The sequence below is a fragment of the Bombina bombina genome, chromosome 7 (genome assembly GCF_027579735.1).
Source record: "Bombina bombina isolate aBomBom1 chromosome 7, aBomBom1.pri, whole genome shotgun sequence".
Taxonomy (NCBI): domain Eukaryota; kingdom Metazoa; phylum Chordata; class Amphibia; order Anura; family Bombinatoridae; genus Bombina; species Bombina bombina.
In genome coordinates, this window is record NC_069505.1 from 257214066 (window position 1) to 257230451 (window position 16386).

Here is a 16386-nt window from a genome sequence, read left to right on the forward strand (position 1 = left end):
GTAATTTCTTTTTTTATTTTGTGTAATTTAGTGTTTATTATTTTTTGTACTTTAGATAATTGTATTTTGTTAATTTAATTTATTTAATTTGATTGTAATATTAGGTTTTAGTGTAAGGCAGGTTAGGTTTTATTTTACAGGTAAATTTGTATTTATTTTAAATAGGTAGCTAGTAAATAGTTAATAACTATTTACTAACTAGTCTACCTAGTTAAAATAAATTCAAACTTAGCTGTGAAATGAAACCCAAGATAGATACAATGTAACTATTAGTTATATTGTAGCTATCTTAGGGTTTATTTTACAGGTAAGTATGCATTTAGTTTTAAATAGGAATTATTTAGTTATTAATAGTAGGTTTTATTTAGATTTATTTTAATTATATTTAAGTTAGGGGGTGTTAGGGTTAGGTTTAGGGGTTAATAGGTTTATTATAGCGACGGAGTGGGCGGATGGCAGATTAGGGGTTGATTATATTTAAATAGTGTTTTTTATGCGGGAGGGCGGCGGTTTAGGGGTTAATAATTTTATTATAGTGGGGACGATGTCGGGGAGCGGCGGAATAGGGGTTAATACATTTTTTAAGTGACGGCGATGTCCGGAGCGGCAGATTAGGGGTTAATAATTTTATTTTGTCATTTGCAATGCGGGAGGGCCTCGGTTTAGGGGTTAATAGGTAGTTTATGGGTGTTAGTGTACTTTGTAGTAGTTTAGTTATGAGTTTTATGGTACAGCTTTGTAACGTAAAACTCATAACTACTGACTTTAGATGGCGATACAGATCTTGTCATTTTAGGCTGTACCGCTCACTTTTTGGCCTCACAGCAAAACTCGTAATACCGGCGCTATGGAAGTCCCATTGAAAAAGGACTTTTTTAAAAGTGCGGTACTGACGTTGCGTGACAACCAAAAAAGTGTGCGGTACACCTATACCTACAAGACTTGTAATAGCAGCGTTAGGGAAAAAGCATAGTTATGGGCCATAATGACGCTTTTTCACTCATAACGCAAAACTTGTAATCTAGCTGATTGTTTTTAAGTACAATGTCCCTTCTTTTTTTCACTGAGGTTTTGGTAATACAGTGATTTTGTGCAAAAAAAGTGAACTAGGTAATTGCATCACATTAATTTTACTAACAAATACTGCACACATAGTGATGTTATGATGAAGCGAGAAGCATTAGATATACAGGGGGGAATTTGTAATAACTAGCTTGTTTTACTCTCCTGCTTCTGTTTAAACCAGCTTATTTTACAGAGTATAGAGGCGAAAGCTGTTGTAATTATAGAAACACATTTCTATACAGATCTGTGTAAGTGTGAGGGCTGCTGCTAACAATATAGTAACGTTAACTCCCTTCCTGCTTTTAGCAGTTTCCATGGGAACGAGATGCTTATCCTCAAAGCATTAAGGGTCTGTGAATTCTTTCCTTTGCCTTCCATATCACAGTAGGAGTTGAAAGGTTGGATTAAGGGTCTTGGAGCAACCCAGTCTATTCATAAGTGTCTGTGGCAGGAACCTGAGAGATCAGATTAAATTCTGTTACTGTTTAGGTAGTGAATGCTTGTTAAAAACTAGATACGGTAACTCCATCACTCAAATCCCGGATACAAGAACTGAGATAACTGACCTTAGGCGAGAAACATACGCAGGTTCAGAGGTGCATGCCAAATGCTGCGCACAGTACATAAGGTTATCAGGTGTCCTGTACTGACCACAGCAATCCACTATTTTAACTGTCTGTCCAGTAAAATCTTTGCAAAAAAAAAAATTGGACACTTAAAGGGACATGAAACCCAATTTTTTTTTTCATGATTCAGATAGAGAATACAATTTTAAACAACTTTCTTATTTACTTCTATTATCTAATTTGTTTCATTCTCTTGGTATCATTATTTATTGAAGGAGCAGTAATGCACTACTGGTCTCTACCTGAACACATGGGTGAGCCAATGGCAATCGGTATACATAAGCAGCCACCAATCAGCAGCGAGAACCTAGGTTCTTTGCTGCGCTTGAGCTTGCCTAGATAAACCTTTCAGCAAAGGATAACAAGAGAAGGAAGCAAATTAAATAATAGAAGTAAATTGGAAAGTTGTTTAAAATGGTATTTTCTATCTGAATCATGAAAAACATTTTTAGGTTTCATGTCCCTTTAAATTTCCAATTTTTTGGGTCCTCTGAACTGCAGCTAAGTTTTTAAAGGCTGTTTATATCTTAGGCCTTTACGAATATAATGCGTTGTCATTAAAAAGGATGTGCTCATGTGGTGTCAGTTGCTACATAAATAAAGAACTGAGGATTTAGTAGTGCATGTGCTAGAATAATTAATGCTGTGTGTGTTTTCTTCTCGCAAAAAGGAGAGGGGCAAATAACTGTTTTGTATTTCCACCACCTAGTGAAATGATCTCATTACTTTGTGAATCTTACTAACAGGCAAAGAGGAGACACATTTTATATTATATTTTTCTATGTTTATATGTGTGTAGATATGTATTTATGTTTATATGTGTGTGCATATGTATTTATGTTTATATGTGTGTACATATGTATTTATGTTTATATGTGTGTGCATATGTATTTATGTTTATATGTGTGTACATATGTATTTATGTTTATATGTGTGTAGATATGTATTTATGTTTATATGTGTGTACATATGTATTTATGTTTATATGTGTGTGCATATGTATTTATGTTTATATGTGTGTACATATGTATTTATGTTTATATGTGTGTACATATGTATTTATGTTTATATGTGTGTACATATGTATTTATGTTTATATGTGTGTACATATGTATTTATGTTTATATGTATGTTCATATGTATTTATGTTTATATGTGTGTACATATGAATTTATGTTTATATGTGTGTACATATGTATTTGTGTTTATGTGTAAATACATATATATATATATATATATATATATATATATATATATATACATAAGTACATATCTACACACATATACAGTACATATATATATATTTTATTTGATTGTGTTATTATGAGTTTAACTGTACTTTGTAATGTATTTTTGATGTGTTTTGTGACACTTTTGTTTCGTTAACAGTTAACCAGAGCTCTGAGGAGGAGTGTTAACTTCAATTACGCTCAATTGTTACTTGAATAAATTAGTTATTATTTAAAATCAATTCCTGACTTGTGTTTATGAAAAAGACAACTAAGTATCGACATACAAATGGGATAAACATGTTCACAATTTTTATACTTTTTCAGGCAGGTCTGGAAAAGAATATTCCACAAGGAAAAAATATAAAGCAGCAATACATTTGTTAGATATTAACCACATGCCATGGTAGAATAAAGGCAGAAACTAGCTTGGGTAACTAACAAAATATATCAGGTTTTGTTTCTGAAATAAGCATCTCAGAGGTACCTTCACATATCAGGGACATCAAGAACTTAATCTCATTATAATACACTATTACTATTTCCGAGGTACTTGTTTCCTTCATTATGGCTTCTGAAAAGCCTTTTTAAGACGTCCCAATTAATATTTGACATCATGTCATCTAATCACTGTGATGTTTGGAAGGTATCTCCCAGGACCAGCACATTTTCTGACCAGATACCATAATGTGTCATTTGTCACACCACAATATTAATTTGTGTGTTTCTCTGTTCCCCACAGGCCATGAATGACATGAACGACATTGAGGGTAAAGAGATACTGATTATGGGGCGATTGGAAAACCTAACTGGGCAAGTTGAAAATGTAACTATGAAAGTGGACAAAAACATGGAGATGGCCAACGAGGCAAAGACAAAGGCCAACGCTGTTCTGTCTGAAGCGGAGGCACTGGACAAGGTAAGAGTTGAAAGGATGGGGCAAGTAGAATGATGGTTAAATATTAAAGGGACATGAAGCCTCAAATTTTTCTTTCATGATTCATATTATTACTTTTGCTTCATTCTCTTGGTATCCTTTATTGAAGGAGCAGCAATGCATTATTGGAGTTAGCTGAACACATCAAAAAGCCAAAGATAAAAGGTATATATGCACAGCCACCAATCAGCAGCTAGATCCCAGCTCCTGAGCCTATCTAGGTATGTTTTTCAACAAGGGATACAAAGTGAACAAAGCAAATTAGAGAACAGAAGTTAATTGCAAAGTTGTTTGAAATTGTATCCTCTGAATCATGAAATACATTTTATGGGTTTCTTGTCCCTTTAAACGTATAATCTCTCCAGTACTGAAACACAAGATGCTGTCCAGAAATAATAATTTAACTTTCCACTGATAGAGGCCTTTATAAAGCTTAAGATTTGAAACTGAATTACTAGAACCTTTATGTTTTTACAATGAACTCGCCACAGAACATCATTTAAATGTAATCTAGCTTTAAAAAAAAATAATTACATTTCATTAACTTATTTTACAATGAAACCTGCTTTCTCAACCCCTAGGGCTAACAACTGTCCTCTTTAAAGGTACTGGATGCTAGGAAATGTAGGTGGTCTAATGATCTGACCCCAGATGACACAGATAACCCTGTAAGCCCAGAACCATATGCCCACATCAGTCCTCCAATCAGACCAATAGCTCTGGCGCTTGAGTCAGTCACATGATCACATTGTACCTGTGATCAGATACTATTGCCAGCAGCTATATAAGCAAATTACTTCATCAGACCTCAGGGGCCCGATCCGATATGCAGCGTTGCCCGCAAAAGCCGGCGACGCCAAATTTTGCGCTGGTTTGGTATCCTATATACAGCGTAACATAGAAGTTACGCTCGTATGTTTCACCCTTCGGCCGTAGTTTTTTGGCCCATAGACTGATATAGAAAAGCCGTGCAATTTGGTATCCAATAATAAGGACTTACGTGGCTAAAATGGAGAAATCTTACTCCATTTTCACCTCGCCACAAAATGCAGGCGTAGTAAGCCTTACGCTGAGTATTGGAGCCCTGTAACTCCCTAAACTGCCTGCAAAATAAATCCTAACACCTAACGCATGCACAATGTCTATCTACCTGTCTACCGCAATCCCCCACCGCAATACCTAATAAAGTCTATTAACCCCTAAACCTCCGCTCCCGGACCCTGCCGCCACCTATATTAAATGTATTACCCCCTAATCTGACCCCCCTACACCGCCGCCACCTATATTAAATATATTACCCCCAATCTAATCCCCCTACACTGCCGCCACCTATACTAAATGTATTAACCCCTAATCTGATCCCCCTACACCGCCGCCACCTATATTAAATGTATTAACCCCTAATCTGATCCCCCTACACCGCCACCAGCTACATTAAATATATTAACCCCTAATCTGATCCCCCTACACCGCCGCCACCTATATTAAATATATTACCCCCTAAACCTAAGTCTAACCCTAACACCTCCTAACTTAATTATTATTTAAATAAATCTAAATAATATTAATATTATTAACTAAATTATTCCTATTTAAAACTAAATACTTGCCTATAAAATAAACCCTAAGATAGCTACAATATAATTAATAATTACATTGTAGCTATTTTAGGGTTTATATTTATTTTACAGGTAACTTTGTATTTATTTTAACTAGGTACAATAGCTATTAAATAGTTGATAACTATTTAATAGCTACCTAGTTAAAATAATTACAAAATTACCTGTAAAATAAATCCTAACCTAAGTTACAAATACACCTAACACTACACTATCAATAAATTAATTAAATAAATAAACTACAATTATCTAAACTAAAAAACAATTAAATAAACTAAACTATATTACAAAAAAACAAACACTAAATTACAAAAAACAAAAAAATATTACAAGAATTTTAAGCTAATTACACCTAATCTAAGCCCCCTAATAAAATAAAAAAGCCCCCCAAAATAATAAAATTTCCCTACCCTAAACTAAATTACAAAAGTAATCAGCTCTATTACCAGCCCTTAAAAGGGCCTTTTGCGGGGCATTGCCCCAAAGTAATCAGCTCTTTTACCTGTAAAAAAAGAACAAACCCACCACCCACACACCCCTACTCTAAAACCCACTAAAAAACAATTAAATAAACTAAACTATATTACAAAAAAAACAAACACTAAATTACAAAAAACAAAAAAATATTACAAGAATTTTAAGCTAATTACACCTAATCTAAGCCCCCTAATAAAATAAAAAAGCCCCCCAAAATAATAAAATTTCCCTACCCTAAACTAAATTACAAAAGTAATCAGCTCTATTACCAGCCCTTAAAAGGGCCTTTTGCGGGGCATTGCCCCAAAGTAATCAGCTCTTTTACCTGTAAAAAAAGAACAAACCCACCACCCACACACCCCTACTCTAAAACCCACCCGATCCCCCCTTAAAGAAACCTAAGTCTAACCCTCAAGTGGTCCTTAACTGTCCTGAAGACCGGCGGAGAAGGTCCTGTTCCAGGCAGTGAAGTCTTCTTCCAAGCGGTGACCTCTTCTTCTTCCAGGAACCAGCCGGCGCGGAGTTTAGGAGTTGAAGACCGTCGACTCTGGAACTGAAGACCAGCCACGCTGGAACTGAAGACCGCGGAGCCATGGAGCGTGGAGGATCCTCTTCATACGATCTCCACCGTACACTGAAAAGGAATTCAAGGTACGCAATTAAAAATGGTGTCCCTTGAATTCCTATTGGCTGATTTGAGCCTTCAAATTCATATCAGCCAATCGGATGAGAGCTACTGTAATTCTATTGGCTGATTTAAATAGCCAATAGAATAAGAGCTACTGTAATTCTATTGGCTATTCAAATCAGCCAATAGAATTACAGTAGCTCTTATTCTATTGGCTATTCAAATCAGCCAATTACGTTATCCCTATGAACCCCTAATCTGCTGCCCCTAACCCCCGCCGAACCCTATATTATATTTATTAACCCCTAATCTGCCCCCCCCCAACGTCGCCGCTACCTACCTACAATTATTAAAACCAGCGTTAGGACCCCCTAACGCTGGTTTTGACGGCTAACGCAGAACTCTAAATCTAGGCGTTAGTTAATAATATTAATATTATTTAGATTTATTTAAATAATAATTAAGTTAGGGGGTGTTAGGGTTAGACTTAGGTTTAGGGGGTAATATATTTAATATAGGTGGCGGCGGTGTAGGGGGATCAGATTAGGGGGTAATACATTTAATGTAGCTGGCGGCGGGGTCCCTAATCTGCCGACCTGACCTCACCGCTACTCTAATAAATGTATTAACCCCTAAAGCTAAGTCTAACCCTAACCCTAACACCCCCCTAAGTTAAATATAATTTTTATCTAACGAAATAAAATAAATCTTATTAAATAAATTAATCCTATTTAAAGCTAAATACTTACCTGTAAAATAAACCCTAATATAGCTACAATATAAATAATAATTATATTGTAGCTATTTTATGATTAAGATTTATTTTACAGGCAACTTTGTATTTATTTTAACCAGGTACAATAGCTATTAAATAGTTAATAACTATTTAATAGCTACCTAGTTAAAATAATTACAAAAGTACCTGTAAAATAAATCCTAACCTAAGTTACAATTAAACCTAACACTACACAATCAATAAATTAATTAAATAAACTACCTACAATTATCTACAATTAAACCTAACACTACACTATCAATAAATAAATTAAATACAAATAAATACACTAACTAAAGTACAAAAAATAAAAAAAGAACTAAGTTACAAAAAATAAAAAAGAACTAAGTTACAAAAAATAAAAAAATAATTTACAAACATTATAAAAATATTACAACAATTTTAAGCTAATTACACCTACTCTAAGCCCCCTAATAAAATAACAAAGCCCCCCAAAATAAAAAAAAATGCCCTACCCTATTCTAAAATAAAAATTGAAAAGCTCTTTTACCTTACCAGCATGCCCCAAAGAATTCTGCTCTTTTGCCTGTAAAAAAAACATACAATACCCCGGCAGATTAGGGGTTAATAAATATTATGCAGGGGTCGGCGGTGTTAGGGGCAGCAGATTAGGGGTACATAGGGATAATGTAGGTTGCGGCGGTGTGCGTTCGGCAGATTAGGGGTTAAAAAAATGTATTAGAGTGGCGGCGATGTGGGGGGGCCTCGGTTTAGGGGAACATAGGTAGTTTATGGGTGTTAGTGTACTTTATAGCACAGTAGTTAAGAGCTTTATGAACCGGCGTTAGCCCAGAAAGCTCTTAACTCCTGGCTTTTCTCTGCGGCTGGAGTTTTGTCATTAGATTTCCAACGCTCACTTCAACCAAGACTCTAAATACCGGCGTTAGAAAGATCCGATTGAAAAGATAGGCTACGCAATTGGCGTAGGGGGATCTGCGGTATGGAAAAGTCGCGGCTGGAAAGTTAGCGTTAGACCCTTTCCTGACTGACTCTAAATACCAGCGGGCGGCCAAAACCAGCGTTAGGACCCCCTAACGCTGGTTTTGACGGCTAACGCAGAACTCTAAATCTAGGCGTTAGTTAATAATATTAATATTATTTAGATTTATTTAAATAATAATTAAGTTAGGGGGTGTTAGGGTTAGACTTAGGTTTAGGGGGTAATATATTTAATATAGGTGGCGGCGGTGTAGGGGGATCAGATTAGGGGGTAATACATTTAATGTAGCTGGCGGCGGGGTCCGGGAGCGGCGGTTTAGGGGTTAATATATTTATTATTAGGAGTGAGAGGGGGGATTGCGGATTGAGGGGTATACGTGTCGGGATGATGTTTGGGAGGCAGGTTAGACAGTTATGGGAGATTTCATATTTAGTTAGTTTTTTTAGGCGCAGGCAGTTTCTAAAGTGCCGTAAGTCACTGGCGACTCCAGAAATTTGTACTTACGCTTATTTCTGGACATCGCTAGTTTGTCCGACTTACGGCACTTTAGGAACTGCCGGCGGGGTAAATTGGATACCCCGATGTGTGAGGTAAAACTACGGGCGGCGTGGGTTCCCCCGCCTTTGCGACGAAAATTACGCCGTATATCAGATCGCGCCCCAGATCAGAATTGTTAAAGGGACATAATGTAAAAGTAAAATATTCTCCTGTTCTAAATCACTATATTATTGCACCACAGTGCCTCTAACTGTGTTAAACCCTGTAACTGGATTCAAGAAATAGGAATAGTTCATTTGTAGTGGCAAAGTGCTTCCAGAGCTTGTGGCTACATGAATATGCCCATCCTGATTGGCTTACTGGCCTTGTACAGCTCAGTAACAGCAGTATATTGCCAGTCTGGAGCACACTTAAAGGAATAATCGAGTCAAAACTAAACTTTCATGATTCAGACAGAGCATGCAATTTTAAGTAACTTTCTAATTTACTCCTATTATCAATTTTTTTTTTGCTCTCTTGCTTATTTGAATGTAAGCTTAGGAGCTGGCCCATTTTTTTTCTCAGCACCTGGGTAGCGCTTGCTGATTGGTGGCAACATTTAGACACTAATCAGAAAGTGCTACCCAGGTGCTAAACCAAAAATGGGTTACATTCTTGGTTTTTCAAATAAAGATAAGTTGCTTATAATTTCTGCTCTATCTGAATCATGAATGTTTAATTTTGACTAAACTATTCCTTTAAACTGTATATAGCTAAAGGCACAAAGTAGTACAAATGTTATTGTAAAATAAAAGTTATTATTTATTCATATCTTGCTATCCCTCAGCTTTGTGTATGTTTATATTTCCTATATAGGACATGGGCGATGTTAAAAAGAAGTACGCAGAGCTGCAGGAAAAGGTTGGCAATGTGAATAGCTCTGCTGGGTCAGCTATAGACAGAGTGAAGAAGATAAAGGAAGACGCTCAAGGTCTATTGCAGAAAGCAACCAGCGCCAAGGAAAAGCTTGATGGTGGGTGACACAGAGAAAAGCCTTATTCCCTGACCTGCTCTGATCCATAAGAAGTGTATTGGGGCATTAAGCCAAGAACAATAACATCTCATTATCTTATTAAAGGGACAGTCAACACCCGAAGCAACTTAACTCCATACCTTAGATCAGGAATAGAAGATGCAGCTGCACCGCATCGCATGTTGATGAGCTCTAACGGTATAGGAGTAATCACCCAAAATACATGTTTATTCTGTGTAGATATGGTCCCCAAACTCCCCCCACGGTTACGTGTTTACTTTCTTTTTAATTGAATCTTCCAATCATAATCCAATCCTCGGTTGGATTAACACGCAGAGAATCACGCATGCGCAATGGATTAGGAACAACTCAATCTAGCCACTAAGGTAATCACAGCAGCACTTACGATTTCGGCTTGCATTTGCGAGCGGGCAGAAGATAATGCGCATGCGCATTATCAAAACAGCAACGTCACCCTTTGGAACATGAACGAGCAGGGAAAATCTTAGAGAAGGGGACGAAGGAGGAGGGGGAGGAGTTTGGGGGCCATATCTAACAGAATAAACATGTATTTTGGGTGATTACTCCTATACCGTTAGAGCTCATCAACATGCGATGCGGTGCAGCTGCATCTTCTATTCCTGATCTAAGGTATGGAGTTAAGTTGCATCGGGTGTTGACTGTCCCTTTAATATAAAGGGACGTAATGCCCATATGCAAAAGGACTTGAAAGTGATGTTGTGTAACTGTGAAATATCACCTGAACATCTCTATGTAAATAATATTTTACCTCACAATTTCTTCAGCTAACAAAAAGTGCTCTGTGAACAGATATGCTGTAGCTTCTGTCAGCTGCATGTTGGGAAAAATGCCAATCGGTTACTGTGATCTCATGAGATTTAATAGTAAACATCTTTAAAGGGACAGTAAACATCAATATTCATATAACTGCATATAATAGGCACTACTATAAAGAAGAATATGCACAGATACTGATATAAAAATCCAATATAAAACCTTTTAACCCCTTAACAACCAGCGCCCCCCCTGTAGGGGGGATCCTACACTGCAGAAAAATAAAAAATAAATTAAAAAGAATTTGATTAAAAAAAAGTCTCATTTTTTTTATTGGCAGACTGTCTGCCAGTATTTAAGATGGGGGTGACCAATGGGGGGTGGGGGAGGGAAGAGAGCTGTTTGAGAGGGGACAGGTAGGGATCAGAGGGTAGGAAGTGTCATGTTGGAGGCTAATCTCTACACTAAAGCTAAAATTAACCTTTTAAGATACCTGATTAACCCCTTCACTGCCGGGAAGAATAGAAGGGTGGCTCGCAGCTGCAATTTGCGGCCATCTATTTACCAAAAAGCAATGGCAAAGCCATATATGTCTGCTAATTCTGAACAAAGGGGATCCCAGAGAAGCTTTTATAACCATGTGTGCCATGATTGCACAAGCAGTATATAAATAATTTCAGTGAGAAACCCAAAGTTTTTAAAAAAGTCATTGATTTTTTTAATTTGATCGCATTAGGCTGTGAAAGGGTGGCATGAAATATACCAAAATGGGCCTAGATCAATACTTTGGGTTGTCTACTAAAATATATATATATATATATAGTTTTGATAGGTAAATAAAAAAAAACAAGGCTCTATTTCTGTTTAAAAGTAGTGATGGCAAAAATTCTAAAAATGCTCTGGTCTTAGTTAGGCAAAAATTCTAAAAATGCTCTGGTCTTAGTTAGAAATACACGGTCCTTAAGGGGTTAAACATGTACTTAGGAGCTCCCAATTTAGCACTGTTGATGAGGTTGAGTTGGGACACCAACTGAAATGGGCTGAGACAGCTGGAAAGGTACACCCTCCCCTGCATATGAAAAGACCCATTATATAGACAGGAGTCTGTAGACATCAGTATACATCTAAAACTTTGGTGCTTGGTTAGGCATCTGAAAATCAGCACAATGTTATTTAGAAATAAGCAAAATACATTTTTACAAAAACACCCCCAGATGGGCTGTATAAATATATCATCTATAAAACATTTATGCAAAGAAAAATTTAGTGTACAATGTCCCTTTAAACTGACCTGGGAAATTATATGACTAGCATCCAGATTGGCTACTTAAAGTCCCTTTACAATGGGAGGTGGCTACTGAGGAACTTTTGAGGTAAAATATCTTCCTTTTTTACATAGAGATGTTCAGGTGATATTTTCTAGTCGGCTTTTTACAGCTATTCTGCATCACTTTTAAGTGCTTCAACAGTTGGGTATCATGTCCCTTTAAATATAGCTGTATGCCTTTTTATTAGTGTCAAATAAATAAACATATAAAGAAATATACAGACAAATGAACACATATGTGTGTCTTCAATAAGAAGTATAATATATGTATTTAGATAATGTTTATGAAAATTCATTAGTATGTCACAAAATAATAAAATATAAGCAAAATCACTTAATCATAAGATCAATTGGCATCTCATCCCCTAATAAATTAAATAAATATGATATCACTAATGACAGTTACAAATTTTAAAACTTTAGCAATTAATAAATATCAAAGCAAAAACAAATCATTAAGTATATATTATCCTTCACCCTAGTGTAATGATTTATCAATAGCACCAACCTGCACCAGAGTTACTACTATTAAATACAGGGCACAATAAATATAGTTAATGAATGATTCAGATCAAGTCATTAATCCGAGACCGTACAGATGCACATGCTGGCAAAATATAAATGTGCCTATAGAAGACAATGTTGCTAAAAGGATTAGCTTTCTTGTGAATGAATGAAGAACATTGCTATAGATGAACATTAAAGGGACATTAAATACTAATAAAAGTTAGATAGAATTAAATAATGAAAGCAAAGATTAGCCTGGGGATATTATTTAGATGTATTTTTAAGCATATATTAGTTGTTTAAATACTGAAGAAATAAGTGTACAGTTTTAATGTCCGTAAAGCAATTGACACCCCTATGTCCTAACCTAAGTTTCCTTTTTCTGCTGGGTCAATCAGTTATAAATGGGTCATTAGAGTGTGCAACCAATGAATGTTTGGAACATAAATATTAAAGGGATACTAAACCCAAATTCTTTCTTTAATGATTCAGATAGAGCATGCAATTTTAAGCAACCTTCTAATCTACTCCAAGTATCAATTTTTCTTTGTTCTCTTGCTATCTTTATTTAAAAAGCAGGAATGTTAAGCTTAGGAGCCAGCCCATTTTAGGTTCAGCACCATGGATAGTGCTTGCTTATTGGTGGCTACTTTTAGCAAACCAATAAGCAAGCATAACCCAGGTTCTTAACCAAAAATCGGCCGTCTTTTAAGCTTTGCATTCCTGCTTTTTATATAAACATAGCAAGAAAATAAAGAAAATTTGTTAATTAGAAAGTTGCTTTAAATGTCATGCTCTATCTGAATCATTAAACAAAAAAATTTGGTTTAGTGTCCCTTTAAGTCTGGACTTCCATGTTTAAAAGGAATTGAAAAGTCTACAATCTTCAAATTACAGGAAAGGGGACAAAGTATAAAATAAAAAATAAATGGTAAATTTTGTTTTTTACCACACTTGAGACATTATAAAGTTCAGTCTTAAGGTGTTTAATATCCCTTTGAGTGTCACCTTCTTTGTAGAACACTTGGGTGCCTTATCTACACAGTGCACCAACCCACCACCATAATCAGGACACCCATTGGTGTCACCCCTACTGTAAGTCGCCCTCACTGGTGGATCCTCCAATGTAACCCCAAATCTAGAGGACATTGCACGTATCTTAATACTCCATCCACAAGACTCACATACACATGGAATGTTTTCACCTAATAAACCACATCACAGTGAAAAGCCTTTGGGGTATATCCCGGCCAATCAGCCGCTAGCAGGGGGTGTCAATCAACCCAATCGTATTTGATCGGGTTGATTTCTGTCTGCTGCCTCAGAGCAGGCGGACAGGTTATGGAGCAGCGGTCTTTAGAAACACTGGGCATCAAGCTCCATATAGAGCTTGATAAATTGATCCCTTTATCTCAGCAGACCTCCCACTTAAAGAACCACCCACTCTGCAATGCTTCCACCTATAAACCACATCATCTAATGGACCACACACACAATGCAAGGTCTTAATCCCTGGAACCTATTGGATGACCATCAAACCGCAAAGCTTTCACCAGTGCAACCACACTACCTAAGAGACCACCCACACAAACTTAAAGGCCTTTATCCATAGGACCTCCCCACATTAGTTACCAGGCACACACTGTTATGCTTGCATGCATGGAACACCCTCCCACCTCTTCTGCTGCAAAGCAGGCTCCCCAAGAAACTCTTCCCCTAAGGAGTCCTTCAGGGGAACCCACCTCAAGCTACCTAACAAGCCAAAGAATAACCCCACTAAAATCTCGATCACTTAAAACAGTTTCTAAAATATATTTTAGCACTCCGTTAGCGCTGTGGAATCTGTTGGCGCTCTACAAATAACCGATAATAATAATAATAATAATAATAATAATGCTCGCTTTGAGGTTGTATCACCAGTCCTGATTTTTTTTTTATTTCCCAGCAAAGGTGAGTAGTATAGCCAATGAGATGTTGTACTTCCCACTCCATAGACTGAAAGCACTTAACTTTAGCATTTATGCTGGACCCGGTACAGCATCTGATTGGCTGTACCACCTGCCTACTTACCATCAAAAGGTAAAAAGGGACAATAGACAATGTAATTCCTTAATGTTTTAAAAGACTACTCATAATGTACCTTTACTGACTCATTTTACTGTCTCTTGCCTGTATAAACTGATAAATGTTGTGCCATTAACATCCTATTTAGTGCTTATTTTTATTTTACTGACTTCTTTAGGTGCATTAGTGTAATTGCCCCAGTTATATACCGATGGCATTTCTTGAGGGTCTCATCTAGTTAAAGGGACACTGTACCCCAAAAAATGTATTTCGTGATTCAGATTGAGCATGACATTTTAAGCAACTTTCTAATTTACTCCTATTATCAAATTTTCTTCATTCTCTTGGTATCTTTATTTGAAATGCAAGAATGTAAGTTTAGATGCCGGCCCATTTTTGGTGAACAACCTGGGTTGTCCTTGCTGATTGGTGGATAAATTCATCCACCAATAAAAAAGTGCTGTCCAGAGTACTGAAAAAAAAAAAAGCTTAGATGCCTTCTTTTTCAAATAATGATAGCAAGAGAACGAAGAAAAATTGATAATAGGAGTAAATTAGAAAGTTGCTTAAAATTGCATGCTCTTTCTGAATTACAAAAGAAAAAATTTGGGTACAGTGTCCCTTTAACTGTGCATAAAGTTTACATTTGTCTGTGTCATTTTAGGTCTTCAAAAAAAGTTTGATGACAATGAGAAAGAAATGAAAGAGAAGATAGAGACGCTCCAGAACTTGGAAAAACAAACCACAGATTTACTTGGCGAAATCCGAAATCAATCTGTTATATATTCCACCTGCTAGTCCTTGTCCAGTTGTCTAACAAGACGAGTGTTTATATGACCCTGCAATTGTATTCACTGATCATTCTTGTTAATGAACCTTCTGCTGCTGCCAAATGACACAAACCTTATTAAATTGGAGTCAAATTTATTTTAATCTTATAAATTTCAATTCTTTTTTTGTGTCTGAAAACAAATGTATTAAAAGCTACCCCTTTATAAATCTCTGGTTAGACCTTAGCTTGAGTATGGAGTACATTTTTGGGACCATTTCTTAAAAAATGACATTTAAGAGTTCAGTGTTAAAAAAAAAAAAAGGGCTACAACATTAATACGGAAATGTGGTGAATTTAAAGAGACATAAAACCCAATTTTTCTTCTTTCATATTTCATATAGAACATACAATTTGAAAAAAACTTTCCAGTCTACTTCTATTATCAAATTGACTTCATTCTTTTGGTATCCTTTGATAGAAAAAAATCAGGTAGGTAGGCTCAGGGATGTGCATGTATCACTAAATGGCTACCTACCTAGATATCTCTTCAACAAACAAATCCATGAGAAGAAAAGCAAATTTGATAACAAAAATAAATTAGAAACATTTTTAAAATGGTATGCTCTGTCTGATTTACAAAAGAAACATTTGTGGTTTCATGCCCCTTTAATGAGAAGAAGTTAATCAAACTGGGAGTGCCCATGCACGGTGAAATGATTACTTTATTTAAATATATCCAGGGTTCATACAAAAAAAAGTTTTTTGACAATAAGAGCAATCCCACTGTGGAACTATATGTCTGATGAAGTAAATATAGCAGATAACTTTAAAAAGAACTTAGATATATATTGGCTAAAGCAGAATCCGTGCTTTTGAATATTTTTACGGATATTAGTCAGTTCACTTGGATATAAAGAGAATCTATAAACACTGAACTCATAAACAATAATACAAAAAAGTGCATAAACCCAAATAACCAAAATAAGGATTTAGCCCAAAGTTCATAATGGAATCAATTGAGGTAACGGTTGAATGAATCAGTGATATCCACAAGCGATCCCTCAAAAAATAACAATTAGCCACCAATCAGCAAG

The 16386-nt window shown here is 36.1% G+C and overlaps 1 protein-coding gene across 1 annotated transcript in view; it reads left to right on the plus strand.

Annotated features, from left to right (window-relative positions):
- The window catches only part of LOC128666237 (laminin subunit beta-4), a 233982-nt gene extending 218535 nt beyond the window's left edge, over positions 1 to 15447 (plus strand). The window contains exons 32-34 of the mRNA XM_053720711.1: positions 3663 to 3839; positions 9671 to 9827; positions 15185 to 15447. Of these exons, the coding sequence (XP_053576686.1) occupies positions 3663 to 3839; positions 9671 to 9827; positions 15185 to 15318 (468 nt within the window). The 3' untranslated portion in view covers positions 15319 to 15447. The remainder of the gene's footprint in view (positions 1 to 3662; positions 3840 to 9670; positions 9828 to 15184) is intronic.
- The last annotated feature ends 939 nt before the right edge of the window (positions 15448 to 16386 follow it).